The 22,646-nt window shown below is 38.6% G+C and overlaps 1 protein-coding gene across 1 annotated transcript in view; it reads left to right on the forward strand.

The window, feature by feature from the left end:
• Nucleotides 1–22,646, forward strand: part of LOC150101431 (pleckstrin homology domain-containing family H member 1-like) — a 335,105-nt gene that overhangs the window by 223,859 nt on the left and 88,600 nt on the right. The window contains exons 13-14 of the mRNA XM_090400895.1: nt 9,047–9,133; nt 12,359–12,428. Of these exons, the coding sequence (XP_090257021.1) occupies nt 9,047–9,133; nt 12,359–12,428 (157 nt within the window). The remainder of the gene's footprint in view (nt 1–9,046; nt 9,134–12,358; nt 12,429–22,646) is intronic.

The raw sequence follows: 22,646 nt of genomic DNA on the forward strand, positions 1-22,646 counted from the left end.
ATGACATTCTCAACATCTTCCGAGAGGGAGTTAATCGACTGTGAGTTGCGGTGATTAATACCCTTGGAGGGTAATGGATGGCAATGCTGTAGCCAATAAAGTTCTAACTATTGCTGTTACCCTCCTGACATGATCAGAGCTTTAATAGCTCAATAACATCTTATCCCTACACTGTCCTCTACAGATAACGGGAAAGATGAAAAGCATTCTTGCTCGCCCCTTTAAGCCAGTCCTTATAAGGACTCTCAACATATTCTTCTTTAGGGATATATAGAAAAATCACTTAAAATTGAGTTATATTCTTTTGGTTTATTAGTCGCCCATAAATATTAAAAGATCTACACAACTGTCAACAAGTTTCACCAGCTATTCTGTCTGGCTTCTTCAGGACAAGAAAGTCGGTACAATACCTTTTACTAGTAAAAAAGAAGAATGGAGCAGCACAGTCAAAACAAGTAAAATTAAAACTGACGCGTAACATCATACGCATGGAGAGTGGAGTCTCAGTCATTGTTCGTTGAACGTGTTGTATAGTTTTTCGCGAAATGAAATTCTGGCAAGCTAGGTGAATTTATTAGGCTTTTCCACATGTCTTTCAGTATCATACCTTGATTTTTGTTTAGATTATATCCTATCCGGAGTATAACTGCAACTTCTTTGAAGTTCTACATCTAAAATCTTCTTCTATATAAGGCATGGAGCTGTTATCCCAATCGATGGAGTGGTGAGAAATCGAAAAATTTGGGGTTAATCCTGAAGTGTCTGTTCTGTTGTTCTTAACATCTCCTATATGTTGATAAAAACGGTTATTTTTGACCAAAAGAACTATAGGAGAATGAATGACTACTATTTGGTTTTTTTTCCCGTCGCTACCGGAGCCCATAGCTAATGATCTCAGACTAAAAAGCAAAAGCATTATCATTCTCTCTTCTTCAAGAGCTCCCCCACTAAAACATCACTCCTCCAGAGAACATAGCTGTTTAGGTTAAAGAAAGATAAAGAAATCATCATATTAAAAGCCGATAAAGGTAACTGTACGGTTATCTTAAACACTAGTGATTACAAAGATAAGATTGCCAACTTACTATCTGATACATCTACTTACCGTGTTCTAGATTCGGACTCCACTTTAAAGAATCCTAATGATACCAACGATTTATTACGTAATATCGATAGCTGGCCAACAGATTTAAAACGGAGATTGAAGTCTATGCATCCACTGACGCCGAGACTATATGGCTCTCCGAAAGTTCACAAAAATGGTATACAGTTACGTCCCGCTGTTGACGGTATTAATTCGCCTACCTATTTATTATCTAAACACCTTGCAAGTCCCTCAAAGCACACACCCGCAATTCAGATACTTATATACGAAACTCACAACATTTCCTGGAGAAATTAAAAAAAACATCCCGATACAGGTCTTCTAGCCAGCTTGGATGTTACATCTCTATTCACCAACATCCCAGTAGAAGAAGTGATCGACATTTTAGGAAGCTTATTCCCTCAAGATATCACTTCTTTATTCCATCATTGTTTAACATCTAATTTTTTCCTATGGAATAAAACTATTTATCAGCCATTAACAGGCCTTGTAATGGGAAGCCCTCTTTCACCAGCCTGTGCGGATCTCTTTATGGAGAAATTTGAAAGTAAAATTTTATCTCAACTAGACCCTAAATCCACAGTTTGCTGGAGATACGTTGATGATATTTTAATCGTTTGGAAAAACACGGAAAAGGATCTGTTCGATTTTCTAAGCAAGATTAACTCTTGCATCAAAAAATTAAATTCACTGTAGAACTTGAGAAAGAAAACCAATTACCATTTCTGGACATTTTAATCAAGAAACGAGATGGTCGTATCAGCCTTACAGTTTATCGCAAACCCACCAATACAGGTAGATACTTGCACTTCACACCACATTTCTCAGAAACTTAGCATTGTACACATGCTAAAAAATAGAGCCTCTCTCATTACGACAGATGATAGAGACTTCCAAGATGAACTGTCACTTATATCAAATAACGTTGCAAAGAATGGTCATCCTAGAAAAATGATACAAAAGATTCTTTTCTGTGACCCCCCCCCCACGAAGACAACCTGAAGATTTAATTCTACCATAGTGATTCCGTTTGTGGGGACAATTTACAATAAGATTGCCATACTTCTCAATCCGCATGGAATACGAGTGGCTTTTAAACCTGCACAGACCATTCGCCAATTTTTACGATCTCCGAAAGACAGTCATCCACTTTCAAAATAGGCCGGAGTTTACAACATACCTTGCTCGTGCGGCTTGAACTATATTGGCCAGACTTCAAGAAGTTTTGAAATCAGGAAGAAGGAACACATAAGAGACGTTAATAATAATAGAGAAGATAAATCGGGGTTAGCCTTTCATTTTGCTAGGACTAACTATATGATAGAATGGGATAAAAGCTCAATGCCCTACTTAGAGGAGGACTTCCGCTCCCGAATTATAAAAGATGCCACAACAGTTCTCCGTTCAGAACAAAACCTTAATAGAAACCAAGGATTGATTTTGCCCGAGATCTGGAAGACCCTCATTAGATCTTTCAACATGCCAGAATTAAATTTTGCTGCCAACTACAGAACGTTCATACATAACTAGTAGATCATACACGCGCTATGCGTGTGATGTACGCGTTCGTCTACTTTTATAAATATACAGTTGTATTCCGTTAATCTTATGGTTTTAGTGTAAACAGTTTTTAGCGTTTAATTGTTCTTATTTTTTATACCTCTTTTACCCTGATGAAGCCAACAGCCACAGTTGGCGAAACTAGTTGGTATAACTTAGTTTTTTTTAAATAAATTTGACCAAAAAAAAAAAAAAATCCAAAATAGTAGTCATTCATTCTCTTATCTCATATATTTTATTTTTTTCGAATTTCCAGGCTTCTTGAAGTTTGGCCTATGTAATTTAATCCACAGGAACATGAAATGTTGTATACACTTGCGTATTTGTAAAAGGTATTGCTGTCCTTAGGAGATCTTAAGATGTGTCGTATAGTTTTGACAGGTTTAAGAGCAACTCTGACAAATTTAATTTTAATTTTACTTGTTTAGACTGTGCTACTCCATTCTGTGTGTGTGTGTGTATATATATATATATATATATATATATATATATATATATATATATATATATATACACACACACACACGTTAACCGAGGTATACTTGTGTGTATATATATAACTCGGTTAACGTTACTTCTGGTAACGAAGCGCCTCGAATATCGAAGTCCGCAATTTCAAGCCCCATTTTTTAAGGTCAACGCCCAGCAATCATCCGACTGGCGAACGACGGCGATTCGGCACGTACTCTCAAGCTGTGGGTATGTCTGTTTTAACAGTTTCGACGGTCATCCGCGTTAATTTAGTCGTTGCTCACACTTCGTAGGGTATGTTTCAGTGTGGTGCATTGCAATAAATGACGTATGTTCTCTGATAGCATTATCGTAGATTTCGTAAATATTAATGGATATTTTGTTTTTCTACCCATTTAGTTAAAATGTCAAAATCAAGAAAAGAAAAGCAATTTCTTTAAAAACTAAATTAAATATCGTAGAATGTGTTGAAAGGGGTGAAAGAAAATCCGATGCGGCACATTCTTTAGGATTAGCGCAGTCAACTTTAACAACCATACTTAGTCAATCAGAAAAAATAAAACAATGTGCACAAATTGAGGGGGGGGGCTTAAGATTTCGGGGGAGGGGATAGAGAGCAATTTGAGTCTCCAGGAAAAGTGATTTTCCAGCGTGGGCCTTGGAATATGAGCGGTTATGCTAATATTCCAGTGAGCCTGTAACTGAGTGGAGCCAACGCTGAGTTGGAAGATCTTTCGGTCACTCGTAGGGAGTGGTCCGGGGATCGCCTAATTTTTAGAGTGGGCTCTACTTAAGTATCTACCTATATATATATATATATATATATATATATATATATATATATATGTGTTTATCCAAAAGAAATATAAATATATAGCAGAAATTGAAAACTACGAAATCTCTGCAGATTTAATACGTTTTCTGTTTTATACATTAAGTTATAAATGCATTTATATAAAAGTATTATATGATTTCGTGTGCAAACCTATTCATCTCATACATGGTTAGTATTTGTAATTATTTTTCTTTTTTATCGTTTCATTTTTACAAATAAACAACTTTAATAACAGTCGTCCACTTTTGTTATCTGTTAAATATTTTCGAATAACATGCAAATGTTTTGATTTCAATTATGTTATTTATATTTGCATTATATATAAATTAGAAACATGAGACGAGCAAGATTTTTTCTTTTCATCCTCTAATCACGCAGGGGGGGGGGGGGGAGCTGAGCTTCCAATATTCAAATATTTCTATTTTATTAATAACACGGTCAGAAACCATACGAAAAGTATTAGATTCAAATCACACAGCAGCTATTTTAATTAAATATTTCCTCGGATATTTCCTGCATTGCTTCCGAACTACCACCGGCTATGGTGGCTGTGCAGCGTGATAGCGCCCAAGTGATACTATTTAACATGTAGAATATTACATCGTTCTTTTTAAAAAAATATTTTTTAAATTAATTTTTGAATTTTAATACTTTTAAAATTAAATATTTATATATTTTTAATTTTAGTATAATATTTGTTTATTTATTTTAGTAACTAATCTTATTTTTTTCCTAAACTCTGAAATTAAATGCAAAATATGCTTAGACACTATTTCAAAATCAAATTAAGAATACCTGAAAATGAAATCTAGTCTTCAAACCCATGAGCGACTTTTGAGGGAGTATGAGTTAATCGATCGTGAGATGCGGTGATGATTAATACCCTTGGAGGGTAATGGATGGCAATGCTGTAGCCAATGAAGTTCTAACTGAGGCTTGGCTATTGCTGTTACCCTCCTGCCATGATCAGAGCTTTAATAGCTCAATAACACCCTATCCCTACACTGTCCTCAACAGGGAAGATGAAAAGCATTCTTGTTTGGCAATATTAACTAATAAATATTAAACTTAATAATTAATAGCAATGCTTCATATTTAGAAAGGGGGGTGTCGTATTATTGTTAAGTTAAAATGATGCTTTATTAAATAGTTTTTCAATCATTTATTTAAATGGTCTTAATATGCAATAAAATTAGCATAGCCAATTTTTTCACTCACAATATGAAATGTGGACGCATACTATTCATGAGTTATTTCCCCCTCGTACACATTTTCGTCTGATATGCGGGTGCAGCAATTCACCCACAGATTTTGTTATGCTTTATAATAACTGAAATTCTGTTCCACAAATTGCAATTGGCACAAGTTCAATAAACATTATAAAAACGTTTCGTTATACCAATAGTAAATTCTAATAGAGTGTACCCATCATAAGAGAAGTAATAATTCTATTTATTACTTGGGAGATGGGAGAGAAATCGAGTTGTCGTGAAATGCAAGTACACTAGCATCATTATATAACATAATCTTTTAATCGTGATTGTGTAGACCATAAAGTATAATCAAAACTGTGGATAAACAGGCATGTTTAGTGCAGATAACTCGGATTGGCGATAAATAAATTTATATCCAATCTAAGCCATTATAAATCACCAGAATTTGATGAGATTCTTGTAGAAATGCTAACAGGAGGTGAAAAAAAAGTATGACGATTTCGCTGACTGAGATTATTATTATTATTATTATTACGGGCAACTCCAGGAGTCATTAGACTCATCGAGGGAGGCCCAAATCATATTCATCACAACTATTTGACATTCATACAGTATCTATCATACCTCGCCTTAAACTCATTCACTGTCACAGCATCCACTACAGACTCAGGGAGCGCATTCCACTCATTCACTACTCTAAAAGTAAAGAACCCAGCTCTAACACCTTTACTAACCACACTTTTGCCCAGTTTCCATGGATGTCCCCTAGTCCTCCCACAACCAGCCCTGTTCTCAAAAATATCTTCTGAATTAATTTTATAGAAACCCTTCAGTAATTTGAATGTCTCAATCATATCTCCCCTCCTCCGCCTATCAACCAATTTTTGCAACCCACAAATCCTCAACCTGTTCTCATACGGTTCATTCCACAGACCTGCTATCATCTTGGTCACTCGCCTCTGGATCCTCTCCACCTCCTCCCCATCAAGAAGAAACCTAGGTGACCAAATCTGAGCACAGTAGTCTAGATGGGGTCTTATCAAGGCTCGATAGAGAGGAACAATAACCTGCTTGTCAACGTATTCTTCAGCAACCAAGTGATTTGATGAGCTGTTTTGGTCACTTTTGCAATGTGTCCCCTAAATTTCAATTCCTTATCTACCAACACTCCTAAATCTCGTGCCTCATCAATTTCCTGGAGCACGGTTCCACCAATGCAGTAAACTGCCGCCAATCTTTTCACCCCAAAATGCATAACCTTACATTTTGCCACATTAAACTGACATCCATTCTCCTTAGCCCAGACCTCCAATCTATCCAAATTATCCTGCAAAATTTTGACGTCATCTGCATTCACTATTGCCCTACCCAACTTCGCATCATCCGCAAACAAATGAACTGTTCCTCTCAGATCATTTCCTATATCATTTATGAACAAATTAAACAGCAGTGGTCCAAGAACAGATCCTTGTGGCACACCACTAGTCACAGGCCGTCTTGTGGACTCTACTCCCGAGTAAACCACTCTCTGATATCTCTCCGTCAACCACCCTCCTATCCATCTCACCAACCCTATGTCCATTCCCATATGCTGCAATTTACTGATTAGAATTCCATGTGGAATCCTGTCAAAGGCCTTGGCAAGGTCCAGTAGAATCACCGTAAACCCATTACCCTTATCCAGTTCAGCCGTCACTGTGTTATAATACGTGAGCAAGTTACTGAGGCATGACCTACCCTTCACAAAACCATGCTGTCCCCGATACAGTATCCCATTTTCTTCTATCCAATCTTGTATTTTCCTCTTGACTATTTTCTCTAAGACCTTGACAATGATTCCTGATATGCTAATCGGTCGGTAATTTACAACAGCAGTCTTGGAACCACCTTTATGCAGTGGAACTATTTTCCCCTCTTTCCACCCGCTCAGGACTAACCCAGACCCGAGACTCAAATTAAACAAAATGGTCAAGGGTACTGACAATTCTTTAGCTGCTTCTCGTACAACACGAGCTGGTATACCATCCAATCCCACAGATGTATTGACATTGAGGTTATGCAATAGACTACTCACCTCCACTTCATTAACCACAATTCCCGTATAATCTACTGGTTTATTCGTTTCTGCAATGTCACCACCTGGATGATATACTTTTGCAAAGTGCTTACTCAGTAACTCAACTATCTCAACTGATTCAGTTACCTCCCTACCATCGGCATTCTTTAAAATCAGTCTGCCATGTACATTTTTCCTTTTACTTGCTACATATCTAAAAAACTGTTTAGGATTCTCTTTAGCCTGCATGGCCAATGTTCTTTCGTAATCCTTTTTTGCTTTTCTTACCACACTCGTCACCCTTCTGGCCTGCGCTTTATACCGTTCATGTGCCTGCCGGTCACCCTTCTCCTTAAATTCCCTCCATAGTTGTTTCTTTTTTTGCAACTCAAGCTTAATGGTGTTATCCATCCATTTAACCCCTACTTGATTTATTATTCGGACTCTAGGTATACAGTCAGCCATTGCTTCATGCAAGCACTTCTTAACTACCTCCCATGCACTATCAACTTCTAGTCCTTGCAGTTGTACATGCCATGGCACTGAACCAATCAAACTCCTAAGCTTGTCATACTTTCCCGCCCGATAATTCCATATGTACCCTATCTTAATTGAAAATTCTACACCTTTAGCCAGATGATGAACATTACAAGTGGTCAAGTTCCCAGAGAATTTACCAAAAGTATAATTGTGCCTATTGTTAAGAAAGGAAGTGGTGTATAAGAATTATAAGACAATCGGCTTATTATTTATTCCAGCAAATGTCCTCTGCGTTGTTATACTCAACAGGATCGAGGACCTGGTTGAAAAGCAACTCAGAGATGAATAAAACGAATTCAGAAGACGAATACACATCATAAACCAAATTTTCAAATGTAAAATATATTCAAAGGCTGATGATTTGGCCTTATTCACAAATATTCTGGATCCAAATGAGATGGATCCAGAATATCAAACAAAACCTTAATAGAATAAGATTACAAGTGCCACACAGCAGCAGTGTACGCCCAGGACAGACACGTTTGGAGTAGGAAGCTGTATAATCTAGTCAGAATGCTGTCTGTTCTTGTATTATTTCATTTAGCTTCTGATAGTCTGATAAGTCAATGTTTTTTGGACGTTTAATGTTGTTACATATCTAAAACCAGAATAATTCCAACTCTCTTATTTCACAATAATTATTTGTAAGAAGATTATTATTTTCTAGTTTTATATATGATTTAAAAAAATAAGATTTTTTTTCTGTATTTTGTATTTTTATACACCTTTCCTAATTTAATATAATATTAATTTTAATTGAACCGAGTATTGTTATTTTGTAAAAACCTACGTTATAAACGAAATTTTTAATTTCACATAGACTCGGAGTTTTAATTTCATTTGATATAGTAACACACTGAAAATATTAACGTTAGGAATTTAATTTTGTAATCAATCTCTTGATCAAATCGCTTAATATCGAAATTAGAGATTTTATACATTTTTAAAAAAAATTTCACATCACAGTGATATATAAATATATAGCCATTAATCAGATAAATGAACTTTAATTTAAAAGGAAATAAAACAATGATAATTACAGAGGAATTTCCGTATTTCATGCAAGAATCTTGACAGCGATTGCTATCATTAATCCTCTTTTGACATTAATATGAGTTTTTTTTTCTTGTTATTTTCAAATCACTTCGCATGAATTCACTGTTTACTACAATCAATATCCTCTCTCCAAAATACTACACAGGTATAACTTCGGAAAATCCGCTGTGTGTATGGAAAGAGAAGTAATATCATTCTGTTATTTCTAGAATGATGTCAATCGGAAGCCGCAGGGGCAAATCATATTGGATGAGATGTGCAGGGTCAACAGAGCTGAGGGAGCAGCAACATTCGAGGTATGACCTATTTTCGATTATCGTAATAGCTAATTCTCTTTCTGATTAGCTTTGAAAGCTTATGAAATACAGAGACTTTTTTAAATAAATAAATAGATTATATATATATATATATTTATTTATTTATTTATTAAAAAAACTATGTGTATATGTTCATAAAACATCAGTATATTATACACCTTTTTAAGTTATCTATAAGTAATCATTAAAATAAGATAAATATTAATCCTGTTTACTTTTTTTTTCAATAAATACAAAATGTTATATTCAGGCAATGACAATCACGGAAAAGAAGGAGTAGCCATAGTATTCAACACAAAATACGAGGCTAATCTTCTTGAATGGCAGTCAGTCTCAAGTAGAGTAATGTGGGCAAATATGAGAATGGGGAACTGGACAATGAGACTTATTTGTTCCTATGGTCCCACAGAAGGTTCTACTAAGGTAGAAGTGGAAGAATTTTTTGAGGCTTTAGAAAAAGCAACTGACACAATGAAAAAGGAAAAGTTGGTCCTTGTTGGGGATCTAAATAGCAGGGTAGGAAATGATTGTCAGACATACAAAAATATTTTGGGAAAATTTGGAGAAAAGAGCAAAGCTAATAATAATGGCAAATATCTGTTGGATTTCTGCTCAGGACATGGACTTGTTATTACTAACACCATGTTCCAACATAAAAATGTGCACAAATTCACATGGAGAGAAGAGGCTAGGAATAAGAAAAGTCTCATTGACTATGTTATTGTTGATAGTGATGTTTTCTCCCTGGTGCAGGACACCAGAGTGTACAGAGGATTTGAAATTGGAAGTGATCACTATTTAGTCTTGAGCAGGATAAAATTGAATTTCATATTGAAAAGAAAAATATGTAAGAAAGTTTTAAAGCGAATAAAAATTGAGCAGCTCTCAGATGCGAACTGTAGACTAAAATACACAAAGATTATTGAAGAAAAAATGAAAGAGTTTGAGAACAGGAATCAAACCTTGGAGATTCAGTGGCAAACTCTGAAGAAAACATTGATTGATTCTGCCAGAGAGGCATGTGGTGAGGTTGTGTGCAAGGATAAAAAAATCAGAACTCCCTGGTGGACACAGGAAGTTAAAGAGGCAGTGAAGGAAAAGAAGAAAGCTTATCAAAAGTTCCTGGCAAATAAGTCAGCTTTTATTCTTACAGAATACAGAGACAAATGTAAGAAAGCTAAACAGTGTGTAAAACTAGCTAAACAAAAGTCATGGGAGGACTTTGGCAAGAATATAGAAAATAAATATCAAGAAAGTGGCAAAATATTCTGGAGGTTGTTGAAGAAGCTTAGGAATGGAGGAAAGAGTGCTGTAAAAGGAATTAGAGATGATAAAGGTGACATGAAAACAGGAGAAAAAGATATCCTTGAAGTATGGAGTAATTACTTTGAAAAACTGCTAAATGAAACAAGCAGTGATGACAGCACAGTGATAAAAAACACTGACCAGGCATGCAGTCAGGAATACATATCCATACTTGAAGTAGAAAAAGCCATCAAAGGCTTGAAATGTGGAAAGGCAGCAGGAGTAGATGATATTCGACCAGAAATGCTAAAGCATGGTGGTATAAGAGTCTTACAGTGGCTGCACTGCATAGTTCAGAAAGCCTGGACAGAGGGACGAATTCCTGATGATTGGAGTAGAGCTCTCATAGTACCCATATATAAAAAGGGAAATAAAACTGAATGTGAGAATTACAGAGGTATTTCCCTACTGAGTGTTCCTGGCAAGATCTATGCAAGTATACTTGAGAAACGGTTGAGAAGAATTGTGGAAGAAAAGCTTGGTGAAGAACAAGCTGGATTCAGGCCAAATAGAGGCTGTCAGGATCAGATCTTCACTTTACGACAAATAGTCGAGAAAGCATGGGAATATAACAAAGATCTGTATTTAAGTTTTGTCGATTTGGAAAAGGCATATGACAAGGTGCCAAGAGAGAAGCTATTCAATACGCTGCAGTTATATGGTGTCAATGGGGCATTATATCAAGCAATACTTAGTCTTTATTTGAGTTGTAAGTCAGCAGTTAGAATTGAAGGAAGTACAGGAAGATGGTTTAATGTTAAATGTGGTGTGAGACAAGGATGTACATTATCCCCTCTGTTATTCATTATCTATATGGATCACATTATGAAGGAATGTGGTATTAATCCTGATATCAAAATTGGAGATGTTAATGTCAGCTCTTTGCTTTATGCAGATGATGTTATACTTCTAAATAAATCCGCTACAAGTCTGCAAGATTCTCTGACTAAGTTGAATAGCTGTTGTAATAGATATGGTATGAAGGTCAGAAATAAAAAGACAAAGACAATGAAAATAGACAGAATTATTGAAAATGTCAACTGTGTTGTGAATGGAGAACCTGTGGAACAAGTAAAACATTTCAGCTACTTAGGCACGATTTTTACTGAAGATGGTAAATTAAATATAGAAATAGACAACAGAATCAGCAAAGCTGGTATGGTGGGAAGTCAATTGAATAAATTCATATGGAATAAAAAAGAAATTAGTCGGAAAACTAAATTAGCTGTATACAAGACAGTGTTCAAACCAGTTTTAACTTATGGATCTGAGAGCTGGGTCAGAAGTAAAACACTTGACCAAAGACTAGAGACCGCAGATATGAGAGTCCTGAGAAAGATTAGAGGCGTGAACAGATGGCATCAATGGCAATATCATATTAAAAATGAGGATATTAGGAAAGAACTTGACATTGTCGGCATCCAGGAATGTGTTAGCAGAGCTAATCTGAGGTGGTATGGTCACTTAAATAGAATGGGAGAGGAAAGATTAGCAAAACAAGTGTTCTCTGCCAGGTTGGCAGGAAAACGACCCAGAGGAAGACCAAGATATAGGTGGATTGATACGGTACAAAGTGCCTTAGACGATAGAAATATAAGATCTGATAATGTTGGAGTCTTGACAAGTAACAGACTGATTTGGAGGAAAATTGTAGATAGGAAGTTAGTAATGATGTAATTTTTTCATGTAGTACTATCATATCCTGTACACCCCCCTTGAGGGTACATGGCAGGAATTTGATGATGATAATGATGATGACTTTTTTTTCACAATTTTTTCTACATATAATTTGTTTCGAGATATCCTGAAGATGATTAACCTAAAGGAATACTGTTCTGTGACATTTTATTCAAATTAGATGAATAAGACGTAAATTTTTATTTTGTTCTGTTATTTCAGATCTGTACGAGTAAAAGGACCTACTATCTGACTGCTGACTCGAACACAACGATGGAAGAATGGATAAAAGGTAAGTTATTCCAGTAATAAAAGAAACACATGAAGCAGTACATAATATTCATTAATAATTTTCGTGACGATAATTCCAGTTTTGGTAACTACAAGAGAACTACTCTAAGGTCAAAAACTATGTTTTTCCCTATTGCGTTTAATTTTTTGAAATAAAGTTCTTGATAAGAACTGCAGTCAGCCAATGTGATCAACATTTCAGTTAGCCAATTTGACTTATCAATGACTCATAAAGTAGAAGAATAACAGTCTTCTGCCAAAAAGACACTTTCTTTTTAACATTAGCTAAAGTTATGTCGTAACCATCTTGGCATGTGCCCTCTAAACTTTATTACCACTAGCTCTCTAGCTTCATCAGCCACTTGCAACAAATTCCAATTAACATAATACTCAGTCTGTAATGACTTCAATCTAAAATACATAACCCCGCAATTAGCAACATTAAACTGATACTCATTAACATTTGTCCATAAAATCACGTTTGCTGAAACCAGCCAGGATTCTGTTTCAGAAGTGTCACCTTATTACCTGATCTTTGATTTATCCGCCTAGAGCTAAATGTTTCCCTCCAGACCACCTCAATGTCATTAATATACAATAGTAGTGGTCCAAGGGCAGAACACACTATTATGCTACTAGTTAACCTCGTATTGTCGTTGAGGAAGGCTGCTTTATTGAAACATTACTGTAATCTACCTCGCAAATGTATTTATCTGTTAAATGAATGGCTCTTTGGTCAATTTACTTGCTTTCAGAGAAAACTCCTGCACTTCTGTGTGAAAAGCTAACTCACCTTCAGGTGAAAAGTTCTCAAAGGTTCTTCTCATCCTGAACAGAATTCGAACCCAGATCTTTTTTGGTTATTTTGATACCAACTGAGCCGCATGTTAACAAGCTCTTCCATAGTTTGAGGGAATTCGTCGTATCATTTTTTAGATTAGATGAAATATCCGGTATTTTTGAAACATAATGAAAAAACGTGGCCTATTTTCAAAATATTCTGAAAATAGGCCATCTTTTTTCATTATGTTTCAAAAATACCGGATATCTCATCTAATATAAAAAATGATACGACGATTTCCCTCAAACTATTTCTCATCTATAATTCAGAAAATACTCACTTAACGAGGCCTTATAAGGACTGGTTTAAAGGGGCGAACAAGAATGCTTTTCATTTTCCCCGTTATCTCTAGAGAACAGTGTAGGGATATGGTGTTATTGAGCTATTAAAGCTCTGATCATGACAAGAGGGTAACAGCAATAGCCGAGCCTCAGTTAGAATTTCATTTGCTACAGCATTGCCATTCATTACCCTCCCTGGGTACCCATTTTAGTCGCCTCGTACGACATGCATTAGCTACATTGGTGCTTTTTTTAAAAGTAAAGCAAACTCGAAAAATTAGGACGATGTCTAGACCACTCCATAGTGGCCGAAAGACCGTCCAACTCAGCGTTGGCTCCACTCAATGACGGGCACCCCCACCACTGAGCAGAACCTCTCATACTCCAGAGAAAAGCATCCCCCGACAAAGCCCCTCTCGAGCCACGCCGGAGAACACTCTCCCTCAGTTAGAATTTCATTTGCTACAGCATTTGCTACAGTTATTGAGCTATTAAAGCTCTGATCATGACAAGAGGGTAACAGCAATAGCCGAGCCTCAGTTAGAATTTCATTTGCTACAGCATTGCCATTCATTACCCTCCCTGGGTACCCATTTTAGTCGCCTCGTACGACATGCATTAGCTACATTGGTGCTTTTTTTAAAAGTAAAGCAAACTCGAAAAATTAGGACGATGTCTAGACCACTCCATAGTGGCCGAAAGACCGTCCAACTCAGCGTTGGCTCCACTCAATGACGGGCACCCCCACCACTGAGCAGAACCTCTCATACTCCAGAGAAAAGCATCCCCCGACAAAGCGCCTCTCGAGCCACGCCGGAGAACACTCTCCCCGAGACTCAAAATGCTCTCTCAGGGCAAACCCCCCGAAATCAGCTCCCCCCCCTCACCGAGAGAAAAATTCCGGAAGAAACCTGAGAGAGCGAACTCTCGAAACTCAGCGTCCATTTTAGTCGCCTTTTACGACACGCATGGATTTACGTTGGAACTATTCTTATCCCGGCAACCACACAGGGATACTTAACGAGGCCTTATCCTTATAAGGACTGGCTTAAAGGGGTGAAGCAAGAATGCTTTTCATCTTCCCCGTTATCTGTAGAGGACAGTGTAGGGATAAGGTGTTATTGAGCTATTAAAGCTCTGGTCATGGCAGGAGGGTAACAGCAATAGCTCCCCACTTAACGAGGCTTAAAGTTCTTAAAAGAACTGGGCGATGGACTGAGTCCTTGACTCTTTATCCTGTCATCTGAATGAAGAAGATCTGTATGGATGGGGTGTTATTGAGCTAAAAAGCTCTAGTCATGGCTGGGTAACGGCAATAGCCGAGCCTCAGTTAAAACTCCATTGACTACAGCATTGCCATTTGTTACCCTGGAAGTCCTAAAAAGGACTCATTCTGATAAAAATGATCAGAATGAGTCCTTTTAAAATGATAACTTCTGTGGCTTGATGGACCTCAATCCCATGGATTACCATCCCTTCATCTCTATGAAAATGGCTTAAATTAATGAGAATTTATCGAGCACCTGGCTCACCTATTTTAGGGCAGTGTGGGGGCGTCTGTACCGATGAGCAGAGCCGCTTTCGGACGCTTGTGTTTCCATCTATCGTTTTCATCGTAGTTAGATGACTCTCGAATGAGTTGATTGGGATGATTAGCTGTTTGGTGAAATATGTAATGGCAGTATCACGGAGAAACATGTGAATAACAGGAATGTCAGCATCTCGATGGAGAAGAGCATTCCTGACAAACCACGGAGCATTGAATATCATACGGAGACATTTGTTCTGGATGACCTGTAGCTTTTTGATGTTGCCAGGAAAGGTGCGACCCTAAGCCGGTGATCCATAAGTTAATGTGGGGTCTAATGATTGTTTTGTAGATCTGTAGTTTGTTTTCTGTGCTGACTGGCTTCTTCGGTTGAGAAGAGAGTAAAGTTGCATAATTGCGGAGTTTGCCTTGCTGCAGGCATAGTCGATGTGAGAGTTAAAGTTGAGGCAGTTGTCTAGTTGAATACCTAAATATTTGGTGCTGAATTTCCATGGAATAGTTGTGTTGAAAAGTTTGATTTCTCCGTAGTGGGATGCCTTCCGTCTTGTGAAGAGAATGGCAGTACTTATGTCGGCATTCACAGCTATTCTCCATATCCTGAGCCATTTTTCCAGGTTTGTTGCTGCAGTCTGCAAGCGCTGTGTAGCTAAGTTCGGCCTGAGAGATCTACTCAAAATTGCCATGTCATCCGCATAGCAAGCTGTGGTGGTTGATGTCGTGTTACGGGCGTCAGCAACGAAGATGTTAAAAAGCAGCGGAGAGAGCAACGAGCCTTGAGGAACACCTGCAGTGATTCTTTTCAAAGAGGATTTGATTCCTCTCAACTTGACCTGATTCCGGTTTTTTAGAAAGGAGTCGATAAGTTTGATAAGGTAGAGCGTAACTTTGGCCATAAATAATTTATAGATGAGGCCTTTTTGCCAAACCTTATCAAAGGCTTTTGCTACATCCAGAAAAACAGCTCCTGTATGTTGTCGCCAATTGAATCCAGTAGTGATAAATTCGACCAGTTTGTGAACTTGTTGTGTAGTACTGTGTCCGGTTCGAAACGCAAACTGCTCTTTCGGTATTGTGTTGTTAATGTTCACCACATCTTGAAGTCGATTGAGGATGATTTTTTCTGCAATCTTTCCCAAGCATGAAAGGAGACTGATTGGTAACTTTGCGGTAACTGAGGCGCTTTTCCTGGCTTATGAATGAGGATTATATCTGCTTGTTTCCATCGGGTTGGAAAATAGTTTAGTCTGAGTATTGCATTTATGATTGCTACCAAGTGCATGACAGCTTTGTGCAGAAGGGCCTTGATTGTTTTGTTGTTAATTTCATCTGGGCCAGGGACTTTTTTGTTGTTAAGCTTCCTAATGATTGAGTAGACCTAATTAGGCAAGGTGGGACAGACAGATATTTTCACAGTTGTTAGGCTGATGGAGCACAGTACGGACTCGACGGTGAATTTTCTCTATGAAGACCAAATCCGCAGATGCATAATTAGGACTGCACTGAAGTTGGAGAGCTTCAGCGAGGGCTTCTGCCTTTTCATCGTCCATATAAACTATACCTCTTTCTCCGTGAATGGAGTGGATATTGGAACGGTCCGTACGGATAGCCTTTGCCAACTTCCACAAGGAGTTATCTTCAGTTTTCAGGGAACAAAGTTCTCTTTCCCATTGTAGATGTCTGTGATCTTTTAGTGCATAGCGAAGTAAGTTTGATGCTCAGTTCAGTTCTTGGCGATCTTGAGCAGATAGCGTGTTATGAAAGCGACGTCAGATTATATTTTTGTTTTTGATTAGCGCAAGGATTTCTTCTGGAAGTAGGTTTACTTGAGATGAAGTGGAAATAGAAGAGGCTGCAGTTAAGCTAGTTTGAATTTTTCTTTCCAGGTTGTTGACTGCTGCGTCAATTTCTTCACAGGAAGAGATATTCGGCACTGAATCCATGATAGTGTTGATTGTAGCCTTGAATTTTGTGAAATTAGTAAATGACTGACTGGGAATAAGTTCCGGATCCTCTCCCATTTTTAGAAGTACTGGGTTGTGGTCCGAACTGAGGACGTTAACTACTTGCAGCTGGAATTGATGAGATGTGTTTTTGAATATGGCTATATCTAATACATCGGGCCTGCCATGTGTTCCATAGTGTGTTGGTTCAATTTGGCCTGCGATTATAATATTTCTCAGCTTAGCAAAATTTGAAAGGATTTTTCCGTTGTAATTGGTACACCTGCTATTCCATAAGGGATGTTTTGAGTTTAGATCACCTGTTACTATTGTTGCTCCCGTAGCGTCAAGCAGCTGAAAAAGATCAGATCAGCGGATAGCAGAGTTCTGCCTGGAGGGTTATAAAGAGAATATATTTTTAAGTTTCCTGCATTAATGATGTAAATTTCTATGCCAGTGTTTTCCAGATTAGTTGTAGGAATCTTTTTTATCTCATTATAACGGATGTTTTTCTTGATAAAGATTGCAGTACCTCCACCTCTGGCATTAGGTCTATCATTTACAATTAACGAGTAATTTCTTAGCTTGGGATTATCACAGGGCCGCAGATGGGCCTCATTAACTAACAGAATATCAATTTTGTAGTGGGTAGCAAACTCTTGGAGTTTCTAGAATGTTGTGCTGAGTCTATTAGCATTCCAGAATGCAACCTGTATAGAAGTTATTCTGATGGCCGAATTATCCATTAATTAACGAGAATATGACTTGGGTATTTTTGAGAAATCTGTTTGTGTCAGCCTGGTTTGGATTTGATTCTAAAAGCTGATAGCATTTCTCCCAGTGGCAGCAAGCATTGCAGCAGAGTTTTGGCTGCTTGATGTGGTTTCTGCCGATTTGTTGCTTGAGGAAACTACAGAGGCATATGATATCAGGTGTAATATTCCGCACTTTAAATTCCGATTAAAGGTGTGTGACTCGCTTCTGAGTGGACGGGGTCACCGCCTCCCTAGTTCTTGTCAGGTTAGATGGATGGAGTGAACAGCCCTTGTAATTAGGATGTGGGCCGCCACAATTGGCACACTTAGTAGGAGTGGTTCTTGGTTTGGCACATGTGTGCGAGGGATGATTATTTCAGCACTTCACACATTTGTATTCCACCCTACAAGTTTCTGCGCATGCCCATACTTTTGGCAGCGATGGCATTGACCAGCTGAAGCCTTTCTTCTGAGAGGTTCGGTCTTGATGATTAAGCTGCAAACTCTTTTAAGGTCGTAAATTTCTCTGTGGTCTTTACTGATCTCGCCCAAGACCAGAGGCATGGGGCGTTTGTCTTCTCGGTACATGTGCGATATCTTAATCGGTTTAAGGCCTTGTGATCTGAGGTCAGTAGCTATTTCTTCGGCTGGTATGGTCTCAACCAGCCCTCTGATTACCACCTTTAAATTTTTTTCACTTTTAGGCTGAAACGTGTGGTATGGGACTTTCAGTTCATCCATAAGTCTGGTGAGCTGGCGGTAGTCCGAAATTCCTTCAGGTTGAATCCGGATTCCTTCATCTGTACTCTTGGCTGATGTAAATTTGATGTTTGTGTTCTTCATCGTCTCTGTAATTAAAGACCATTTTTCTTTTGTTCTTAAAATTACTGGTGGAATCCTCTCTTTGGGTTGTGCCCTGGAGTCGGTCTCTATTCTTTCATCAGATTGTGCTGTTAAGCCCATTGGAGTTGTTCTTTCCAAGGGTTGAGGTATTATTTCAGGATCTGCTTCTGGCGAACCCTACTTACGCTTCTTTCTGCTGACAACCTGATAGTCTGTAGAGTTATCTGAGTCCACTAGGGGCTGGTCGTTAGCCGGTGACATAATCTCTCTGGTGTTCTTGAGAAGTGCTGGGGAGGGGGTCAGGGGATTGACAGTTCTCTGTTTCAACCTCTTCTATTTGGTGGATTGCCACCCTAGCCATTTCCTTTGTAGTAGGCCTCCTATATGTTTGAAGATTGCCAATAGCTGCTTAAAATCGAGCTCATTGTATGGAGAGTCCATAATTTGGCCTAAGAGAAAATAGCGGTTTCTCGGGTTTCCCGAGTAATCCTGTAGACTGAGAGTTTACTAGCTAATCCCGTAAACAGCTTACAGTAAGCTTCTAGCAGCAAAAAGTTAGTTTGTTATAGGTGATTATCCTAAAAACAAGGAGGTAGGTCTTTGCACTGTGTCCCAGTGCAAAGACCTACCTCCCTAAAATACCATTCGTCCACCACTGGTACTCATTGCGGGTGGGGCCTGCCGGCCATTATACCTCTGCATATTTCATACAGAGGAGGAGATAGTAAGTCTCGAACTGTGTTAGTTCCAGTGCAATGTGAGCTTCCCGAAAAACCTTATATATATATATATATAAATTCAACTAGGCAGAGTCTAAAGGAATACGTCCGATCACAATGACAGCACTCTCCATCCAGAAAAAAAAGGAATTCTTCTAATCAAAAGTCCTTGTAAGGTCTAGCTTAAAGGGGCGAAGCAAGAATGCTTTTTCATCTTCCCCGTTATCTGTAGATGACAGTGTAGGAATAAGGTGTTATTGAGCTATTAAAGCTCTGATCATGGCAGGAGGGTAGCAGCAATAGCCGAGCCTCCGTGAGAACTTCATTGGTTACAGCATTGCTATCCATTACCCTCCAAGGGTGATGTGATTTGTCAGGCCTCTGATCAAAATAGTCCTTATAAGGACTTACTTAAAGGGGCGAAGCAAAAATGCTTTTCATTTTCCCCGTTATCTGTAGAGGACAGTGTAGGGATAAGGTGTTGTTGAGCTATTAAAGCTCTGATCATGGCAAGAGGGTAACAGCAATGGCCGTGCTTCAGTTAGAACTTCATTGGCTACAGCATTGCCATCCATTACCCTCCAAGGGTTTCTTCCCTCTGATCAAAATTCTCCTTCAAAAGGAACTTCAGTAACAGTGATTCCAGAAAATTTAGGGTGTATATGATAAGAACTCGATTATACTTTAAATAAATCTATATACATGAAATTCGCACTACACTTGTTCACCATAAATAAGAATAAATATTATTCAAATTAAGGGGATATTAAATCCCACATTGTTTTAAAACCGAATAAGAAACTCAAAGACTGGAATCAGAGAGTTTCCTGCCGAATATAGTCAACTATAAAAGTATCGGCGGCCACTAGGGTGAGCTAATATACATAGTCCTAGTACGTAATACAATCTCAGGCAACTCGTTGCAAAGGTGGGGAAAGTTCTGATCACTAATCTTGGTATTTTCCATAATGTAAAAACACATTTCCTAGGAAATGTATGCTGTTATTATTTTGTGAGTTCAACAAACTTCATCATTGGCCTGTCGAGTAAGATAGGCTGAGAGTCAGCAGATAGTAGGAGAGGAAATAAAGATAGAGTGCATAGTGGTAGAGTAGGTGTAGGTAAAAGAGGCCTCAGCTGACCTGTTTTAGCTGTTTGCCCCCCAGGGGCGTTTCTAAAACGGTCGTTGATTTTTCACTTTACAAAAAAGGAAAAATCCTAAAAAGGAAACATGTAACAAAACAAATAAATCCTAAAAATAATAAATCTGGAGAAGGAATGGAAAGGTAAACTTAGAGGCGGAGGAAGGATCTGGCCCGAGTGATGCAGCTCACAAGAAACTGCACCGCCTCGCTGTAAGCCTTCGCCGCTCGGGTTCTCAGGTCCTCCCCCACCTGTGGGATCTAAAAACCAGTGAAGCTGAGTAAAGGAAACCCAGAAAACCTTTTCGTTGATGACATCAGCAAAATCAGCCCTGACTATGTCCAGTTTGCAGAGAGCTATCAAAAACGCCGAAACTGCCTCCTCATCTAAATCCATAGCTACCTCTACTTGATCAGAGCTGATGTCATCAACGAAAAGGTCACCCCATTTTGCACTGACAACATCAGATCCATGCTTCCCTGTAAGGAGGAGTTCAGGTTCTCCTAATTTTGCCATCGCTTCTTTGAATTTATCCGCCACCCCAGGGATACCTCTAATAAGATGGCTTAGAGTCTCCCCTGCTTTTGCATGAGGGACTTCTGGGTGGGCGGTCTCAGATACTTTAGCTGTTTTTGGTGTTATCAACTCTTCTTCTTGTGGGCTTAATGGCCGCTTGGAAGTGTTGGTGTCTGCCTCCATCTTTTCTTCTTCCTTGGCTATATCTATATCAATATTAGTATTTGTAGTTTCTCTTTCTTCTACTGTAGTTATATCGACTGTTTCTTCTGTGTGGTTTTTACTGCTCGTTTCTGTTGTGGAATTTTTTTTTTCCCTTACGGTTTTTCTTGGTTGTCTTAGAGGTGGGGGGATGGCTTTCTGTAGCATCAGGAGTGGCCTTTAAAGGTGGAGAAGCTTCCTGTGCTGTGCTATTTCCATTGCTTGGTGCAGTTGCAGGTGTGATTGCACCTCCCATCCTCTCTGCCAGGGTTCTTGATGGGCATGTGTCCACTTTGTGGTCAATGACCCCGCATTTCAGGCAAGCTGCCTCACATTTTTCTTGATTGTGGCCTGCTTGGAGGCAGTTTTTGCACTTAACTCTAGGACAGTCTGCCCCAAGGTGAGTGAAGGCACCACATCGGAAACACTGTTTTTTTACGCCAGAGTAGTTAATCATTACTCTGGCGGATCCGATAACAACATAGTTGAGAACGGGCGTTTTCATCTCGAGGGAGATAATGACCTCGCCCGACTTCCATTGAGGGTTGTCTGCATCCTTTAGGACTTGTATGTTGCGTACAACGCCCCATTTTCCGAACACTTCATGAATGACTTTTTCGCCACTTATTTATATATATATATATATATATATATATATATATATATACTCCAAGGGGAATCTGGGGGATTTTAAGCATTTTGATAATGCTCCCCACCATGAATGGAACAATTTCTTTTCCATTACATTGAAAGCCTTCGAGTAATTTGTCTCTAGTCTCAGCACTCCTAACTACAACTTGGTATCTGCCGTCACCAAAGGGAGTGAATCCGAAAATCTGGTCCGCACCGACGCTGTCAATGAGGGCCTTGGCCAAAAGTCGGGTGTCAGATCGGAGTTAGTCTCGATGCTGAGAGTGCGCGGCAAAACATTGGCCATAGCTGGCGAAGGGGGAGGGCCTAACTATTCCCACTACCAGGTGTTTATTATTGCCCCGGTCCGAGGTTTAGGAAGATCTGTAAATTTCCGATTGAATATCGTGAACCCGGATGGGATTCGTACCGATATTAACGGTTAAGAACAGATACTACGAAATCCTAGTCTACTACGAAAAATAGTAGACACAATACTACACACCTGATCTTAGCCAAGAGGCCGAGAAGCGATAACTTTCCTCGAAGATCAAAGTTTTGCCAGCGCCAAATAAGCATACAAAAAACGATATAAAATGTCAGACCTCTGATCAAAACTTATAGTCCTTATATAAGGACTGGCTTAAAGGGGCGAAGCAAGAATGCTTTTCATATTCCCCGTTATCGGTAGCGGACAGTGTAGGGATAAGGTTATTGAGCTATTATTAAAGCTCTGATCATGGCAGGAGGGTAACAGCAATAGCCGAGCCTCAGTTAGAGCTTCATTAGCTACAGCATTGC

This window comes from Typopeltis vanoorti, chromosome 11 (assembly GCF_054136105.1).
Source record: "Typopeltis vanoorti isolate ZY-2024b chromosome 11, IOZ_Tvanoo_1.0, whole genome shotgun sequence".
Lineage (NCBI taxonomy): Eukaryota > Metazoa > Arthropoda > Arachnida > Uropygi > Thelyphonidae > Typopeltis > Typopeltis vanoorti.